At 38.4% G+C, this 17,175-nt stretch overlaps 3 protein-coding genes across 3 annotated transcripts in view; all 3 read right to left on the minus strand.

Annotated features, from left to right (window-relative positions):
• The window catches only part of LOC112571973, a 74,903-nt gene extending 60,683 nt beyond the window's left edge, over positions 1-14,220 (minus strand). The window contains exons 1-3 of the mRNA XM_025251424.1: positions 14,128-14,220; positions 12,817-13,778; positions 12,063-12,230 (exon numbers count right to left, since the gene is read on the minus strand). Of these exons, the coding sequence (XP_025107209.1) occupies positions 12,821-13,778; positions 14,128-14,192 (1,023 nt within the window). The 5' untranslated portion in view covers positions 14,193-14,220 and the 3' untranslated portion in view covers positions 12,063-12,230; positions 12,817-12,820. The remainder of the gene's footprint in view (positions 1-12,062; positions 12,231-12,816; positions 13,779-14,127) is intronic.
• LOC112571978 (spore coat protein SP65-like) lies at positions 5,235-6,905 on the minus strand. Its single transcript, XM_025251429.1, has 3 exons — positions 6,695-6,905; positions 5,529-5,669; positions 5,235-5,433 (listed from the first exon to the last, which is right to left on the minus strand). The coding sequence occupies exons 1-3, from the start codon at positions 6,744-6,746 to the stop codon at positions 5,354-5,356; spliced, it is 273 nt and encodes a 90-aa protein (XP_025107214.1). The 5' UTR covers positions 6,747-6,905; the 3' UTR covers positions 5,235-5,353.
• The window catches only part of LOC112571969, a 34,096-nt gene continuing 28,430 nt past the window's right edge, over positions 11,510-17,175 (minus strand). Inside the window, exon 4 of the mRNA XM_025251415.1 lies at positions 11,510-11,675. Coding sequence (XP_025107200.1) covers positions 11,560-11,675 — 116 coding nt within the window. The 3' untranslated portion in view covers positions 11,510-11,559. The remainder of the gene's footprint in view (positions 11,676-17,175) is intronic.

The following is a 17,175-nucleotide window of genomic DNA, read 5'->3' on the forward strand; positions in this document are numbered from 1 at the left end:
GACAGAACTCTAACAGTGAGAGGTATAGGATCACTACAACTAGAAACCTAGAAATGTGTTGTTCTCTTCACAATTTCCGAGTAAACTACAGTTTACAGATAAGTCAAAACAAAGAATGTTTTTAAAATGCTGTCAGCGTCTTGTTTAGAAAAAAATTCATTTAACCGATTCTTACATGTGTCAAAGAACACAAACACAAGTAACAAGCAGTGAAGGTTTGTGGACACGCGCACTTCACTCGGGGTCTAGTGGATAAGGGAGACAACTAATTCAAAAAGGTTTCACTTTTCTTTTTGTTTGCTTCGGTTCATTCCCTTAATGAGACAAGATTTTTAAAGTTATCTTTTGCCCTATAACGAAAGCAGGAAAATGATTTATAAGAAAGTTCATAATGATTGTAAATGACACATGAAGTAACACATCTAAACAGTCATATGTGCAGTGCTGAGGGAGTCACTATGTGCACTGAGTACCTGGTCAAATATTGGACGAGCAATGTTGAGACATTTTTTCTCGATTATATTGTTTAGCGGTATGGTTATTTCCCCCTAGCCTAATAACTACTATTTTACATGTGCAAACAATGTTCAGTCAGAAAATATCAATCAGAAACTCACGTGCACGTACATTACAGGGGTACATCTAGTAGACAGACACTCGTACAATATGAAGTAATTCTTCATTATTTGGATAGGCACTTGTTGTCTGACTGGTGTTTGCGGCAGAACGAAGCACTGGAGAAACAAATACACATTTTTGTGTCTGATGGTTGTCACAGATACATAAATAAAAACCCTTCGTGAAATATACTTTCAATGACATAGGCTACTGATAAGTATAAGTATTTTGAAATGTATTAATAAAGAATATTATTGAAGAAGAGCTGTGGACTTTGATAAAATCATCAGACGCCTGGATGTCACACTAAAAAAATGAAATTGCACAAGAACCAGATGAGAAGTTATCTTTTTTAACTACACTTTTGGACACTTCATGCCTCAAATATACCCAGAGAACAAACATTGAAATTGATGTTACTTCCATTGCCCATTTGTCACAGTCTCATTCACCAAAGAGATGTTGATGTTTGCATGAGGCAGAGCAAGTAGTGCTTGTTTTTCTCGAATGTCGGACGAACATGTGAATATATCATGCTGTCTAACCCAAATATCCAACAAATAAAATTTCTCACACTTCATACGGATCATTTATTAAGTACCTAGTAAACTTCTTGGGAGATATAATCGATAAAAAGTCATTTCATTGGATGTAGTATAAGTATAAGAATGAAGTACTTCTCAGGACAAAGTTCTGACCACGACAAAGACTTCTAGACTGATCCATCCTTCAATCACTGACATGCGCGCCCTCTAAAGAAAATGTGTAACTGTGAGCATCCTCACGTATTTATGTACTTGTTAAATGAAGTATGTAAACTGTGTTTATATAGTTTCACACAGATATATACTTTCTAAATTAAATGTGTTATCAAAGTTGTAACCCATGGTATGTGTTCTACAGAAGTCTGATCATTGACAGCTTCATTTTTACCGACTTAGACATCAGCGTGCTCTTCTAATCACTTCGTGGTCCTGTGTGATTGTCTTACAATCATTTTTTTCGCACTTTAACTTTTTTCAAGAAGCTTGGTCTTACATAACTACTTGAAGATCGAGACTGTCCTTCAACTGTCGAATGCCTTCTTCCCGTGCATTGGATGATGCCTCCCTGCTGGCACAGATTCCTCCCACTCGCAGCTTTATCTTCCCTAAACAACAAGACAACAAACAATCATCTGTACACCCAGCCTTCAGAAAACGCAATTCTAGCTCGGGCTACAAACACAGTTACTTTAACTTTCTGTCTAACATTTCCTAATCTTCTGAATAAAGTGTGGCTGATATAAATATATAAATGTTTGTGCGTATGTGTGTGTGTTTGTCCTATCCTCACCAAATGTGGCAGAAATATTGATTTGGATTCCAGGAATGCACAAGGTATTTCTGGTGCGGTAGGGATATGTTGCTCATGTTTAGTTCTACATTTTTAGATGTTATTGCTATCTCTATAAAAAACATCACTAAAACACACACACACACACACACACACACACACATTTCATCTCACCTAATGAAAAAAGATTTCCAAAGAAACCACTCCACAGAATTACATACTGTTAAGCTTTAGGATCAATTACGGATGGTGGATTGTTGTTAGGATGGCACAAGGCCTGTGGATATTTCTACTCACTCTTCTCAGTACAAGCTCCTGTGCCTCCAATCTAACCAATCACCTTCCCACAAACATACATTCACTACAGGATCCACGAGATGAAAGCATAGCGAATAAAGAGAAAATCTGTTTACTTAGATCGTTTCCGTATATTTTAGCCATCATGGTGAGGTAATAATCGACAACGAGCGTGTCCGTGTCCAAGCTGTTGACATCTACAACGAGTCCCTCGACGGGTAAATGAATCAGATACATGCTGATGTTCATGAGGTAGCCATATATGCTATCCCCAACCATGAGCCAAAACACGACCCGAAAGTCTGGGTTCTTGTCCACAACCTCTTTCCGAAACAGAACGATGATCTGGTCTTCAAAATAGGGTTGAAGACTTAAATCAAACAGAATCGTAAGGCGTCTCAGGAGAGGGCAGGCAATCACCAGGGTCTTGATTATCTCAGCGGTCAGATGCTCGAATGTAATTTCGATATGTTCTAAAAGCGAAAATCGTCCAATGACTGTAACGAAAGACTTATCTGGTTTGGCGGTTCTTTGTAACATTTTTATGAGAGATAAGTGCTTGATTTTGCCCTCGCCTGCATCCTCATCTGTTGGAGCAACTGCCATGAGCAGCCTCCCGCTGCTAGGTTTCGACAGCAGCTCCAGAGATGTGAAACTGACTTCTTCTAAAAATCTTCTTTGAGGTCTCAGAAATTTACATAGTTCCCGGATGACGCGACTTTTCCAGTCTTTACTATCACTGTAATACTTGAAACCCGAGCAAGAGAAACTTGTCAGTGTCATGTCATCAGGCAAGGCTCGCAACAGTTTGGACACTGAGCTGAGAACAGCGTTTGCCCGAGACGCATAAACAGTTTGTGGTGCTTGTGCTCTTCTGTCCAAGTTGAGTACAAGGTGTCTGACATGGAGGTACAATCTGGGGCCTTTGTGACCAAAAAATGAGCGGGTCTTTTTCCAGTTCCAGCCAGGATGGATTCTGACCTCGAACTTGTGCCACATGGAGGGCTCAGAGATGTTTGCCTCTCTCCATCTTTTACAGACTTGACAGCAGGAACCCCTATCTTCATTGGACAGTTCCCTGAGCACAAATAAATGACATAATAATTAATGCTGATAATAATTAATATGCAAAGTATCGCAATCAGATTATGGTGCGTTTTCTGGATTCCAGTTTTTGTTGTTGTTGTGGTTGTAAAATAGTATCTTGAAAAACTGTCCAATACATCTCAGAGGTGTCAGCAGCCATATATAAAGCATCAACGTCAAGCGAAGACTTGGGGACCGAAAGACGGAGAATTAAATAAGGGATGACAGGCTTTGTTTGTTTATTTGTGTTTAATGCCGTGCCAGCAGCTAGGGCTACATCACAGCAAGGATGATACGCTACAGAGTAAGTACCTGAAGATGATGACAAGAAGCTCTGTGGGCAGCGCGTTAAATGGACCAGCCACACCCCACTCCATGTTTACTGACGTCTTATTGGTTGAATGACATCACACGTGACTAGTATTTTGTTTTCACGGAAAGACGTCACAGCACACGTCATCTTGTGCGTCACCAGTCGCTCCCTCTCTCTTTCTCACAAAGACAAGCACACACAAAGATACACATACCTGAGTACATTTACACAATACAATAGGCATACATGTACGAACAAATAAACAAAAACACACAAACATTCTCTCTCACACGCAAACAAATAAACAGACATACTCACAAACACACGCACGAACACAGACACACAAACACTTAGACTTACACTGACACATTCACACTCACACGTATACACGCAAACACAGGACTAGACATCACACACATCTCTTAATCCACCATTTTCTGTTGTGCTGCAATAATTAGACTTATTTATTTTATTTATTTTGTTTTACCCTTTAAATGCTAGTCAAGCCTGATGGAGCGGCGAATCGCCGCCAACGAAATTTGGTCCGGCGTTTTTAAACATTTATTTCTAATAACATACACTAAAGAGAACTAGATTTCTAAAAGAGCATTTCGAAAACATTTACGTTGTGTCAATTTTAAGAATTATAGGTTCTGATATCTCGTAGTAAACTTATATCAAAGATTGTAAATGTATAGGGCAGAGAATTCAGAAATTGGGCAACAGGTGAAAAATCAGAAATAAAAAAAAATACACAATTTATACAAACAAAAAGTATTAGACAACCATATAATATTAGAATATAAATTAGACTTTTAATATTCCTTACTGTTTTCTTCTCCCTTTCTGTTGTTTGAGTACAAATCCATGTCGAATTAATTAACCGGCAATGAACGTCAACATGCGCTTCATTAACCAAAACTTCACCTACTTTCAAAGAAAAATAATTATCTAAGTTGTTGACTTTTAAAGCCGTTAAAGGGAAGCAATAAATGGTGGAACAATTCCTAAAGGTTCCAGTGTTGCCTCCCTTATGTATTCATTTATGCGCCGGGTTACAAACTCCGACTACTGTGGTGACAGCAATGGATCTGTTAAATACAAACACAACACACCTTTTGTTTGTCGCAATGTGGCATAATATGACCACTGGAATCTGAGTGTGTGTATATATATATATAAATTTAACAACACTAACATTTAATGTAAACTTGGAAATTTCATTTTCAATGACAAGATTTCTGGTTATTTGTGTACACTAAAAATGATCGAGTTTTGTCTTGAAAAAGTAATAAAAAAGGCAAACGCTATATAAAGGTAAATAATACTGAATTTCTGGTACAGTAAAGTACCTGGCTGATACCGTTTAACATAAAAAGAATTGAAAGATGTTTGCAAAACATGTAAATATAGAAAGGTCTTCTTTTCTGTTTAAGGAAACACAATCCATAAGATGTAACTTGGTTCACATTGCGATCATCCAGGAGGAGTAATAGAGGGAGAGAGAGAGAAAGATAGACTGTGGCACTGCAATACAATGAGAGACATAGAGAGAGAGACCTCAACACTGTAATACAGAGGGAAGAAATATTGCCACTGAGGTCGACTGAAGGGACACACATGCTACATATTGTAATTGTTACATACTTATCAACACAGATAGATATATACTTTACACTTATCCTCTATTGGGTGAGGTGACCACTAGAAGACCAATGAACATAAGATGCTGCTTGGCAACCAGGTCGTCGACAGTCGTGCGGCGTTGTTATTATTAGACGATACTGAAAACACAAATAAGATATAACAGAAATCTAGAGAATAAACGATATTTACAAAAACATTATGCTATTAACTGTACGTTATTATGGGTTATTACCTGTAGTATTTGTCGCTGATGAACTTGTTGCAGCTGTTGGTGTACTTGCTGCAGCTGATGTAGAGGTCGATTCATTTGTTGTTGTGGTAGCCACGTCTGTGGTCGTATCGGTTGTTGTAGAGGTAGCTTGGACTAAGGTGACTGGTTTACAACAACACATAGGTCAATAAAAGGTCATAGAGATCCTCAACATTATTGTACAATAAGAATGCCACAAACCTCGTGTGTACATACGTATACATTGTTGGAACGAGAAGGAAAAGTGGGGGCGGATGGCAAGTGTGGTGCGTGTGTGTGTGTGTGTGCGTGTGTGTGTGTGTGTGTGTGTGTGTGTGTGTGTGTGTGTGTGTGTGTGTGTGTGTGTGTGTGTGTGTGTGTGCGTGTGTGTGTGTGTGTGTGTGTTTGTGTTTGTGCTTGTGTGTGTGTGTTTGTGTTTGTGTTTGTGTTTGTGTTTGTGTGTGTGTGTTTTGCAGCAACACATAAGTCAATAAAAGGTCATAGAGATCCTCAACATTAGTGTACAATAAGAATGCCACAAACCTCGTGTGTACATATGTATACATTGTTGGAACGAGAAGGAAAAGTGGGGGTGGATGGCAAGTGTGGTGCGTGTGTGTGTGTGTGTGTGTTTGTGTTGGTGTGAATCGGTGTGGGTGTGCCGAGGGGCGTGGGTTTGTAGGTGTGTGAGCAGAGCGTGTGTGCGCGTAACTGTCTCATGTCTTTGATGGAGCGACACACTCAGGGGCCTACATTTGGCTCAATGGTGAAGAATAAAACTGAGAAGAAGGAGGGACTATGCTGCGTGTCCTTGATAAGGACAGGAGAAAATATCTGACTGTTGTCTCCACTGCTGTGTTTTAAATCTTGACTAGTTAATTAAATTAATATTGTTTTTTGTAGTTTTCATCTAACCGTGCAAGGCCTTAGAACTGAAAGTGACACAGTTAAGAAATTATATTTCACAAATCACAAAATACACTTAATTAAAACAGGTGAACAAAAGTGGGAAAACAGCATACAGTAAAAACTAAAACAAAAGCAAAAAGAACTATTTGCGAGGTATGCTAAGAAAAGGAACATAAACCAAGCCTTGTTCTTGAAATCTTGAAACATAATGTATTTCCATAATATAATGTTGATTATTTTGTTATATTTTTATGTCTGACCTTGCATGATGAGCAGAAGACCAAGAAAGCCAAGCATGGCAACAGGATTCATCTTTGCACTTGGATGTTAACTGAGCCGAGAAATGCAGGTGAACATAACGGTCTCTGGTCCGTCGGCCTTTATATAATGCACACCTTAGCAACGACACAAGCATGTCCTGAAGACTAAATTTTTTTTTATTTGCTTGTCTTGAAAATCCTTTTAAGCCCCAAAGATCCAGTTACCATTTCGTCATGTCTACAAACACCACCCGCTATTTTGAGGTTCCCAGGTGAGAGTTCGGGATGGGCTGTGTGTGGGGTGAGAGAGCAATGAACCTTTCAAAGTGCCATCGACAGTAAGTAGCTGCCAACTGTACAGTCACACTTTAGGTAATGGTAACCAAGTAGCCACCCAGACAACAAGGTTTACCTTACTGCAGAGGTAAGATGAGGTCAACTAATCACGGTAATATCTTTGTTAAAACGATTGTCGTTGACGCCAATTAATGTTTGTGTGTGTGTCTGTGTGTGTAATGTGTTTATTTGTGAATGCATGCATAGAACGATCGCAACTTTCTATATTTTAAAATTCTACGGAACGGAAATTAAAGCACAGAAGATAGATAACACTTTACTTCAGGCATTTTATGACAAAGGCTGAAGTGAATTTTATGTTGTTGTTCCCTTCATAAAATACAAAATACAAGCCACATACATCAGATGGTTCAATCAGTGACTGAACGTTGCAGACATCTTGCCTTTTACCATTTTCGTTTCCCATCTTGTTTTATTACAGGTGTGTGGCTCTTTTTTAAGATCCTCTATTACAGTTGTAATCAGTATGAACCATCCTCAAAGGACAACTTGTTTGAAGTATTTTTCTTGTGTTGTCATTGGGGTATACGAGTAAAACGTCTTTGTCTTTATCCTGTGAGGTATTAGCTCTAATGATCTGTAAAAAATGAGTTAGAACTACCCAACAACAACAACAACAACAAAAAACAATGTCATCACACAGTCCCGTCCCCCACACCAGACACTTAGACAATAACAATGTAGACCGCATATAATGACAATTCATTTAGCTACGGGTAGCCTCAAGATATTGCACGTGCGAACCAAAGGAAACCTCCCCTGTATTGGTAGTACATACAGCAGAGACATATCTACTTACATCCTTCTTTCATTGCCAGTTCATTAGGTTGTTAGTACTGGAGAAAAAGATATGGGTAAAATAATTCACATGACATATTTTACGACCAGGGATTAAGACACCACAACATTGTAATAAAAGGTTTTTTTCTTTATCACCATTAGTTTTTTACAAGAGGCCGGATTACTTAAAGTACAATTTACTAGCCACTATCAATAATGAAAAGAATTTATACAGGAAAAAAATGTTGCAATCATAGTAATTAAATAAGGAAAGAAAACGAAAACAAAAGACACATTCTTACACTTTCAAAGAAAGTGTATTTTAAATGGTTGATTCTAATTAGTGGCAACAAGTATTTTAATTCGTAAAATTCAATTTCAGCCATTGCTGTTAAAGATTTAACTCCAATAGTTGCATCTATTAAACGACTGGAGCTACAACTTACACATCTGCCTGTTAAAGTAATGTGAAATTTCACTTTGAAAAGGAAATGCTTTCTTGCCCTGTTTAGAGAATCAGAAAATGTTCTCTTAAAGCTTTACAAAACATGTGATTGCCATTTATGGTGTATAGATTTATATACATAATTTTATGAAAGCATACACCTATGCCTGAGTATAAATCTATACACTCACAAAAAAACCTGAGTACAGCAAAAAAAAATACATTTTCTTCCTGCTTCCTGGAAATTGAATCATGTTATTTTTTTGGAATATTATTAAATGCTATAGTGTTTCTTCTTTTTTTCTGGTACTTAAGCTTTATATGTCGAATGATAACATCATTATGATTTATTCCTTTTAAAAGAGACTTCCAATGCTTTTTGAAAAACATTTTATTGACAGTACACATTACAGAAACCGTGATTTAAAGCAGATCACTCACATCTCAAGAAAAAGTAATTAAAAACCTCTGCAGGAATAGTAATGATTACAATATTCACAGTTGTTTATACATGTTTCAAAATCGAGAGATCATTAAATCAATAAATAGAACAGAATAATTATAGCATACTTAAAGAAGTCCTAAATAATTTAAATAAAGTACACAACCTGCATTTTATTTTGCATAAATCTTTCATTTTAGATTTTTAATTAAAGTTTAATGAACAGCTGTTAAGACATTGCAAAACATAACTATAAAATGTTAATATAGTCTGCTCATAACAATTACAGGTATTATGGACACATTTTTAAGAAAGAGTGGAGGAGATGTTAGAGTGTTTGTTTACTTCCAAGAAAAATAATAAATAAAACAACGGAGGTCCTAAGAATGTGAGCTTACCTTTGGACATGTTTGCAGTTGTAAATAGTCTATTCCCTTTAAATAATGAATCGAAAATGCACTGAGTGTAATATATGTTGCACTTTTTATCATTTCATTTAGAGCACCGCGATTGGCTTTCTTGAGCACTTTGTACTCTAAAGGATTCATTTTGTGATCGTCGTCTCTAGCTATATTTAGAATGTCATCGACAAAACTAAAGAATACAAGTGAATAAACAGCATGGTCTGGTCTTTTACAGCCACTAGCTTAGAGTAGTGTGCGACAGTTTATTTCAGCAGACACCTGTCGTTAGGTTTTTGAGCAGAGATACAAGCGCATTATTTTCATAGAATTGAGTTTTTAAACAACAATAACGTGTATTATCTAAACATGTCGGAGCACGCGTAGATCGCACATTGCATGCATTAGCAGTCTTTCCTTGTGCGATTGTGCTTGATTATCAAAGTTGATATAAATAGAAATATTGTTAATGAAAATGCTGATTTCATAAAATTAATTATTTTGATTTATAGTTTTTTACTATTGTTAGAAGTATCATTTATATAACCAAATAAAGATTTCATGTTTCTACTTTCGTGTCAAAGCGTTTCGTAAATTTTCTCTGGATTTCTTCAACGGAAGCATCTGGAAAAATCTTACTACACTTCCAGAACATGTTTTTATTATTTAAAAATGTTGTTCACATGCATACACATAATACAGCAAACGACAACAAATCAGTTGAACATAAAACTCTCAACAGTCGCTTCAGATTATCTCTTTGTTTTTGTTGATTCAATATAGAATGTTTATCCTTTAATGTGATGTATTATTTCTTCTTCTTCTCATCTTTATATTGTAGCAGGGTTAGATACGATTCTTCCCCCAGTCTCTCCACAACACCAAACACAACACTGTCGTGGGTTCTAGATGGTTTTAATCCTACGCCAGTCGATATCTCTGGCAGTGGCGAAACTATATACCTCACACTAGCGCTCTTGGTCGGATGGGCTCCTACCTCTGCGCTGTCTCCTCACGAACTGTCCACTCCCTCTTCCCACGGCCTTTACGCTCCACTCCCCCCAAACACATCCGCGCACCTACATCCTGTAGCTAGTCGACCCCCTCCCGCTCTCCTTCGGTCACAGGGTCGTCACCCGGCCACTGACCACCTACCCCACTCGCCACTCTGTACCTTCACTGTGTGCGTGCGATCTTCCATCCTACTTCTATCTGATGTCGCACCCTACCATAATATCACTTTATTTGTTTCTCTCATTCTCTCGCTCTTTCTCTCCTGCGTGCAGGCATCAATCACTAGCGAAAATGGCGTGAACAGGAAACGAGCTTAATTTTACTCCATTTTATAAAGACGAGGATGCACATACACAATGACCTGTATACAGTCTACACCAAATTAATAAATTAGGCGGCAGATATGTTTGCTCTTTATTTGAATTATCAGATTTGTTATCAAACTTAAATAATAAAGGATTCTTCCCCACATGGCTGATAATGTGAAATATTATTTCTGCAAATGAACACACAAGCAAAATCCTTCGACCATCAGCTGGCTGACAAGTTCATATAACAACTTAGAACACATCAACACACATCCAGGCCTGACAAGATGGGGAGGTAGGGGGAGGGTCTGCTTTAATCTTTAATCTTATTAATAAAGAATATTATTATAAAAGAGCGGTGGACTTTCTTTGATATAATCATCAGACGTCTGGATGTCACACTAAAAAATGAAATTGCACAGGAACCGGATGAGCAGTTATCTTTTTAACTACACTTTTGGACACTTCATGCCTCAAATATAGCCCGAGAACAAACATTGAAATTAATGTTACCTCTCTTTTATCACAGTCTCATTAACCAAAGAGATGATGATGGCATGTGGCAGTGCAAGTGGTGCTTGTTTTTCTCGAATGTCGGACAAACATGTGAATATATCATGCTGTATAACCCAAATATCCAACAAATAAAATTTCTCACACTTCATACTGATCATTTATTAAGTACCTAGTAAATTTCTTCGGAGAGAGAAACGATAAAAATGTCATTTCATCGGGTGTAAACAAAGTATAAAAATAAGACTTCTCAGGACAAAGTTCTGACCATGACAAAGACTTATACAGTGATCCATCCTTCAATCACTGACATTCGCGCCCTCTACAGGAAATGTGTAACTGTGAGCATCCTCACGTATTCATATACTTGTTAAAAGAAGTGAGTAAACTGTGAGTTTATATAGTTTCACACAGATATATATTTTCTAAATTAAATGTGTTATCAAAGATGTAACCCATGGTATGTGTTCTACAGAAGTCTGATCATTGACAGCTTTATTTTTACCGACTAAGACATCAGCGTGCTCTTCTAATCACTTCGTGGTCCTGTGTGATTGTCTTACAATCATTTTTTCAGACTTTAACTTTTTTCAAGAAGCTTGGTCTTACATAAATATTTGAAGATCGAGACTGTCCTTCAACTGTCGAATGCCTTCTTCCAGTGCATTGGATGATGCGTCCCCGCTGACACAGATTCCTCCCACTCGCAGCTTTATCTTCCCTAAACAACAAGACAACAGACAATCATCTATACACCCAGCCTTATCGCTTTTGGGGGAAAACTCAAACCTAACTTCAGAATTTACAAACTAAATTCAGAAAACATACACAGTTACTTTAACTTTGTATCTAACATTCCCTAATGTTCTGAATAAAGTGTGGCTGATATAAATATATAAATGTTTGTGCCTGTGTGTGTGTGTGTACGTGTCCTATCCTCACCAAATGTGGCAGGAATATTGGTTTGGATTCCAGCAACGCAGAAGGTATTTCGTGTGCAGTAGGGATATGTTGCTCATGTTTAGTTCTACATTTTAAGATGTTATTACCGTCTCCATAAGAAACATCACCAAAACACACACACTTAGCCACCTATGCACGCGTTCACCTCGCTCATTATTGTTGCTGAAGGCACTGATTGCTGTCGCCGTTTCCAGATCTAGAAGGATATTCTTCATTGCGATGGACACCAGTCTGGGACACGTGCTCACTAGGTTCACCAGAGCTGGGCCATAGCACCACCTGCCCCGCACCACAGACGACCACTCCAGGAAAGCTGGCCGACAGAGCATGGACACAAGGTATTTACATCCACTCTAATTGTTTTGTGGTGGAGGATAATGAATAAGTTTTATAATGCACCAAGCACGTATACATATATACTAAAGATGAACGCACACACACACATTTTACCTCACCTAATGAAAAAAGATTTCCAAAGAAACCACTCCAAAGAATTATATACTGTTAAGCTACAGGATCAATTAGGGTTAGTAGATTGTTGCTAGGATGGAAAAAAAGATGTCAGTAAACATGGAGTGGGGTGTCACTGGTCCTTTCAACGCGCTGCCCACGGAGCTTCCTGTCATCATCTTCAGGTACTTACTCTGTAGCCTATCATCCCTACCGTGATGTAGCCCTAGCTGCTGACACGGCATTAAACACAAATAAACAAAGCCTGTCATCCCTTGTTTATTTGTCCCTCTCTCGGTCCCCAAGTAATCTCCTGTAGATATGTCTATAAACTCTTCTCAGAACAAGCTCTTGTGCCCCCAACCTAACCACTCACCCACCCACAAACATACACTCGCTTCACGAACTACGAGATGATGGCATAGCGAATTAAGAGACAATTTGTTTACTTAGTTAGTTTCTGTGTCGTGTGGCCATCGAGTCCAAGTAATAATCGACAGTGGGTGTGAAGGTGTGCAGCCTGTAGACATCAACAACGAGTCCCTCGACGGGTATTCGAATCAGATACATGCTCATGTTCATGAGGTAATTATCTACGTTATCCCCCACCATGAGCCACAACACGACCCGCAAGTCAGGGTTTTTGTCCACAACCTCCTTCCGAATCAGCAGGGAGAGATGGTCTTTAAGAAAGGGTTGAACACTTAAATCAAACAGAATCGTAAGGCGTCTCAGGAGAGGCAAGGCAAACACCAGGGTCTTCATGATCTCATCGGTCAGATGCTCGAATGTGATTTCGATATGCTCTAAAAGCGAAAATCGTCCTATGGTTTTAACAAATGACCTATCTGGTGTGGCTGTTCGATGTAACATTTTTGTCAGAGACAAGCGCCTTATTTTGCTCTCGCCTGCCTCCTCATCTGTGGGAGCAACCGCCATCAGCAGACTCCCGCAACTCGGTTTCGAAAGGAGCTCCAGTGATGTGAAGTTGGCTTCCTCTAAAAATCCTCTCTGACGACTCAGAAATTTACATAGTTCACAGATGACACGACTTTTCCAGTCTTTACTAGCATTGTAATACTTGAAACCCGAGCAAGAGAAACTTCTCAGTGTCATGTCATGAGGCAAGGCTCGCAACAGTTTGCACACTGAGCTGAGAACAGCGTTTGCCTGAGGCGCATAAACAGTTTGTGGTCCTTGTGCTCTTCTGTCCAAGTTGAGTACAAGGTGTCTGACATGGAGGTACAATCTGGGGCCTTTGTGACCAAAAAATGAGCGGGTTTTTTTCCAGTTCCAGCCAGGATGGACAGTGACCTCGAACTTGTGCCACATGGAGGGCTCAGAGATGATTGCCTCTCTCCACCTTTTACAGACTTGACAGCAGGAACCCCTATCTTCATTGGACAGTTCCCTGAGCACAAAAAATGACAGAATAAAGAATGCTGATAATAATTAATAAGTAAAGTATCGCAATCAGATTATTTGCGTTTTCTGGATTCCAGTTGTTGTTGTTTTTGTTGTTGTTGTTGTTGTTATTGTTTTTTAACTTGTTGTAAAATAGTATATTGAAAAAACTGTCCACTACATCTCAGAGGTGACAGGAGCCAGGTATGGAGCATCAACGTCAAGCAAAGACTTGGGGACCGAAAGACGCAGAAATAAATAAGGGATGACAGGCTTTGTTTGTTTATTTGTGTTAAATGCTGTTCCAGCAGCTAGGACTACATCACGGCAAGGATGATAGGCTACAGAGTAAGTACCTGAAGATGAGGACAAGAAGCTCTGTGGGCAGCGCGTTGAAAGGACCAGTGACACCCCACTCCATGTTTACTGACGTCTTATTGGCTGAATGACATCACACGTGACTAGTATTTTGTTTTCACGGAAAGACGTCACAACACACGTCATCTTCTGCGTCACCCAGTCGCTCCCTCTCTCTTTCTCACATAGACAAGCACACAGACAAAGAAACACATACCTGTATACATATACACAAGACAATAAGCATAGATGCACGAATAAATAAACAAACACACACAAACGTTCTCTCTCTCACACGATCACAAACAAATTAACACACATAATCACAAACACACTCAAGTACACAGACACAAACACGAAGACTTACACTGACACATTCACACTCACACGTATACACACATACACAGGAGTAGACATCACACACACCTCTTAATCCTCCATCTTCTATTGTTCTGCACGAATTTAACTTATTTACTTTATTTATTTTGTTTTACTCTTTAAATGCTAGTCAAGCCTGATGGAAAGGCGAATGCCCGTGAACCAAATTTTTACCGGTGTTTTCAAATATCCTTCAACCATCAGCTGCCTGACCAGTTTACATAACAACTTAGAACTCACCAACACACAACCAGGCCTGACAAGATGGGGTGACAGGGGGAGGTCTGCTGTAGTCTTGTCCGAGGCTATAAAGAGTGCCCGGCCCTGGTCAGTGTTTTTTTTTTCTCTTTTCTTTGTGTTGGAAAAGAAGGTCTGGAAGAAACATCCAAGCTTTACACATGCACATGATGAATTTCAAGTCATAGTATACAATTTCCAGGCCTTAGGTAGGCATACTTCGGGTGGGAAGCAGTCAGCGGACAGCGACATCATCTTCTCGCTTGAAATATACAATGGGATCTTGGAAACTTTATAAGTACGAATTTTTTCAAAGATTTGTCGGAAACGCAATAAAGCTCTGGCGTTTTTGTTTGAGACAAAACTCTAACAGCGAGAGGTATAGGATCAGTAAAAAAAATATAGAAAGTACGTTGTTCTCTTCACAATTTCCGAGTAAACTACAGTTTACAGATAAGTCAAAACAAAGAATGTTTTGTGAACGCAGTCAGCGTCTTGTTTAGAAAAAAAATTCCTTTAACCAATTCTTACATGTGTCAAAGAACACAAACACAAGTAACAAGCAGTGAAGGTTTGTGGACACGCGCACTTCACTCGGCGTATAGTGCAGAAATTTTACAAAGTTTAACTTTTCTTTATGTTTGCTTCGGTTCATTCCCTTACAAAGACAAGATTTTTTTAAAGTTCTCTTTTGCCCTATGACGAAAGCATGAAAGATGGTTTATAAAAAAGTTCATAATGATTGTTAATGACACATGAAGTAACACATCTAAACAGTCATCTGTGCAGTGCTGAGGGAGTCACTATGTACACTGAGTACCTGGTCAAATATTGGACAAGCAATGTTGAGACATTTTTTTCTCGCTTATATTGTTTGGCTGTATGGTTATTTCACCATTGCTTAATAACCATTCTTTCACATGTTCAAACAAGGTTCAGTCAGAAAATATCAATCAGGAACTCACGTGCACGTACATTACAGGGGTACATCTAGTAGACAGACACTCGTGTTAAATTAAGTAATGATTCATTTTTTGGATAGGCACTTGTTGTCTGACTGGTGTTTGCGGCAGACTGAAGCACTGGAGAAACCAATATACCGTTTTGTGTCTGATGGCTGTCACAGAAACGTAGATAGAAACCTTTCGTGAAATATACTTCCAATGAGAAATTGAAATGTACAAATAAACAAAATTATTGAAGAAGAGCTGTGGACTTTCTTGAATATAATCGTCAGACGCATTCAAAAATGAAATTGCACAAGAACCAGATAAACAGTTATCTTTTAAATACACGTTTTGGACACTTCATGCCTCAAATATAGCCAGAGAACTAACTTTGAAATTAATGTTACCTCCCTTTTATCACAGTCTCATTACCCAAAGAGATGATGATGTTTCCATGAAGCAGAGCAAGTAGTGCTTGTTTTTCTCGAATGTCGGACAAACATGTGAATATATCATGCTGTATAACCTAAATATCCAACAAATAACATTTCTCACACTTCATGCGGATCATTTATTAAGTACCTAATAAACTTCTTCCGAGATAGAAATGATAAAAAAGTCATTTCATCAGGTGTAAAAAAGTATAAGAATAAAGTACTTCTCAGGGCGAAGTTCTGACCATGACAAAGACTTCCAGACTGATCCATCTTTCAATCACTGACATGGACGCCCTTTAAAGAAAATGTGTAACCGTGAGCATCCTCACGTATTCATATACTTGTTAAATGAAGTGTGTAAACTGTGAGTTTATATAGTTTCACATAGTTATATGCTTTCTAAATTAAATGTGTTATCAAAGATGTAACCCATGGTATTTGTTTTACAGAAGTCTGATCATTGACAGCTTCATTTTTACCGACTAAGACATCAGCGTGCTCTTCTAATCATTCGTGGTCCTGTTTTGATTGTCTTACACTCATTTTTTCAAACTTTAACTTTTTTTGAAGAAGCTTGGTCTTACATAACTATTGAAGATCGAGACTGTCCTTCAACTGTCGAATGCCCTTCCAGTGCATTGGATGATGCCTTCCTGCTGGCACATAGATTCCTCCCACTCGCAGCTTTATCTTCCCTAAACAACAAGACAACAGACAATCGTCTATACAACTAGCTTTTCGCTTTGGGGGGAAAACTCAAACTCCAGAATTTACAAACAAAATTCAGAAAACGCAATCCTTGCCAGGCTACATACACAGTACTTTAACTTTTGTATCTAACATTTCCTAATCTTCTGAATAAAGTGTGGCTGATATAATATATAAATGTTTGTGCGTGCGTGTGTGTGTGTGCGCGCAAGCTATCCCGCTAAATGTTGCAGGAATATTGGTTTGGATTCCAGGATGCACAAGGTATTTCTTGTGCGGTAGGGATATGTTGGTCATGTTTAGTTCTACATTTTAAGATGCTATTGCCATCTTTTATAAA

This window comes from Pomacea canaliculata, linkage group LG9, assembly GCF_003073045.1.
Source record: "Pomacea canaliculata isolate SZHN2017 linkage group LG9, ASM307304v1, whole genome shotgun sequence".
Classification (NCBI taxonomy): domain Eukaryota; kingdom Metazoa; phylum Mollusca; class Gastropoda; order Architaenioglossa; family Ampullariidae; genus Pomacea; species Pomacea canaliculata.

Coding starts and splice junctions, on each gene's coding strand:
- LOC112571978 (XM_025251429.1), bottom strand. CDS start 6,746: ATGAATCCTGTTGCCATGCTTGGCTTTCTTGGTCTTCTGCTCATCATG. Junction 5,670..6,694: donor TCTTCTGCTCATCATGCAAG/GTCAGACATAAA, acceptor GTTGTAAACCAG/TCACCTTAGTCCAAGCTACC. Junction 5,434..5,528: donor ATCAGCGACAAATACTACAG/GTAATAACCCAT, acceptor TTGTGTTTTCAG/TATCGTCTAATAATAACAAC.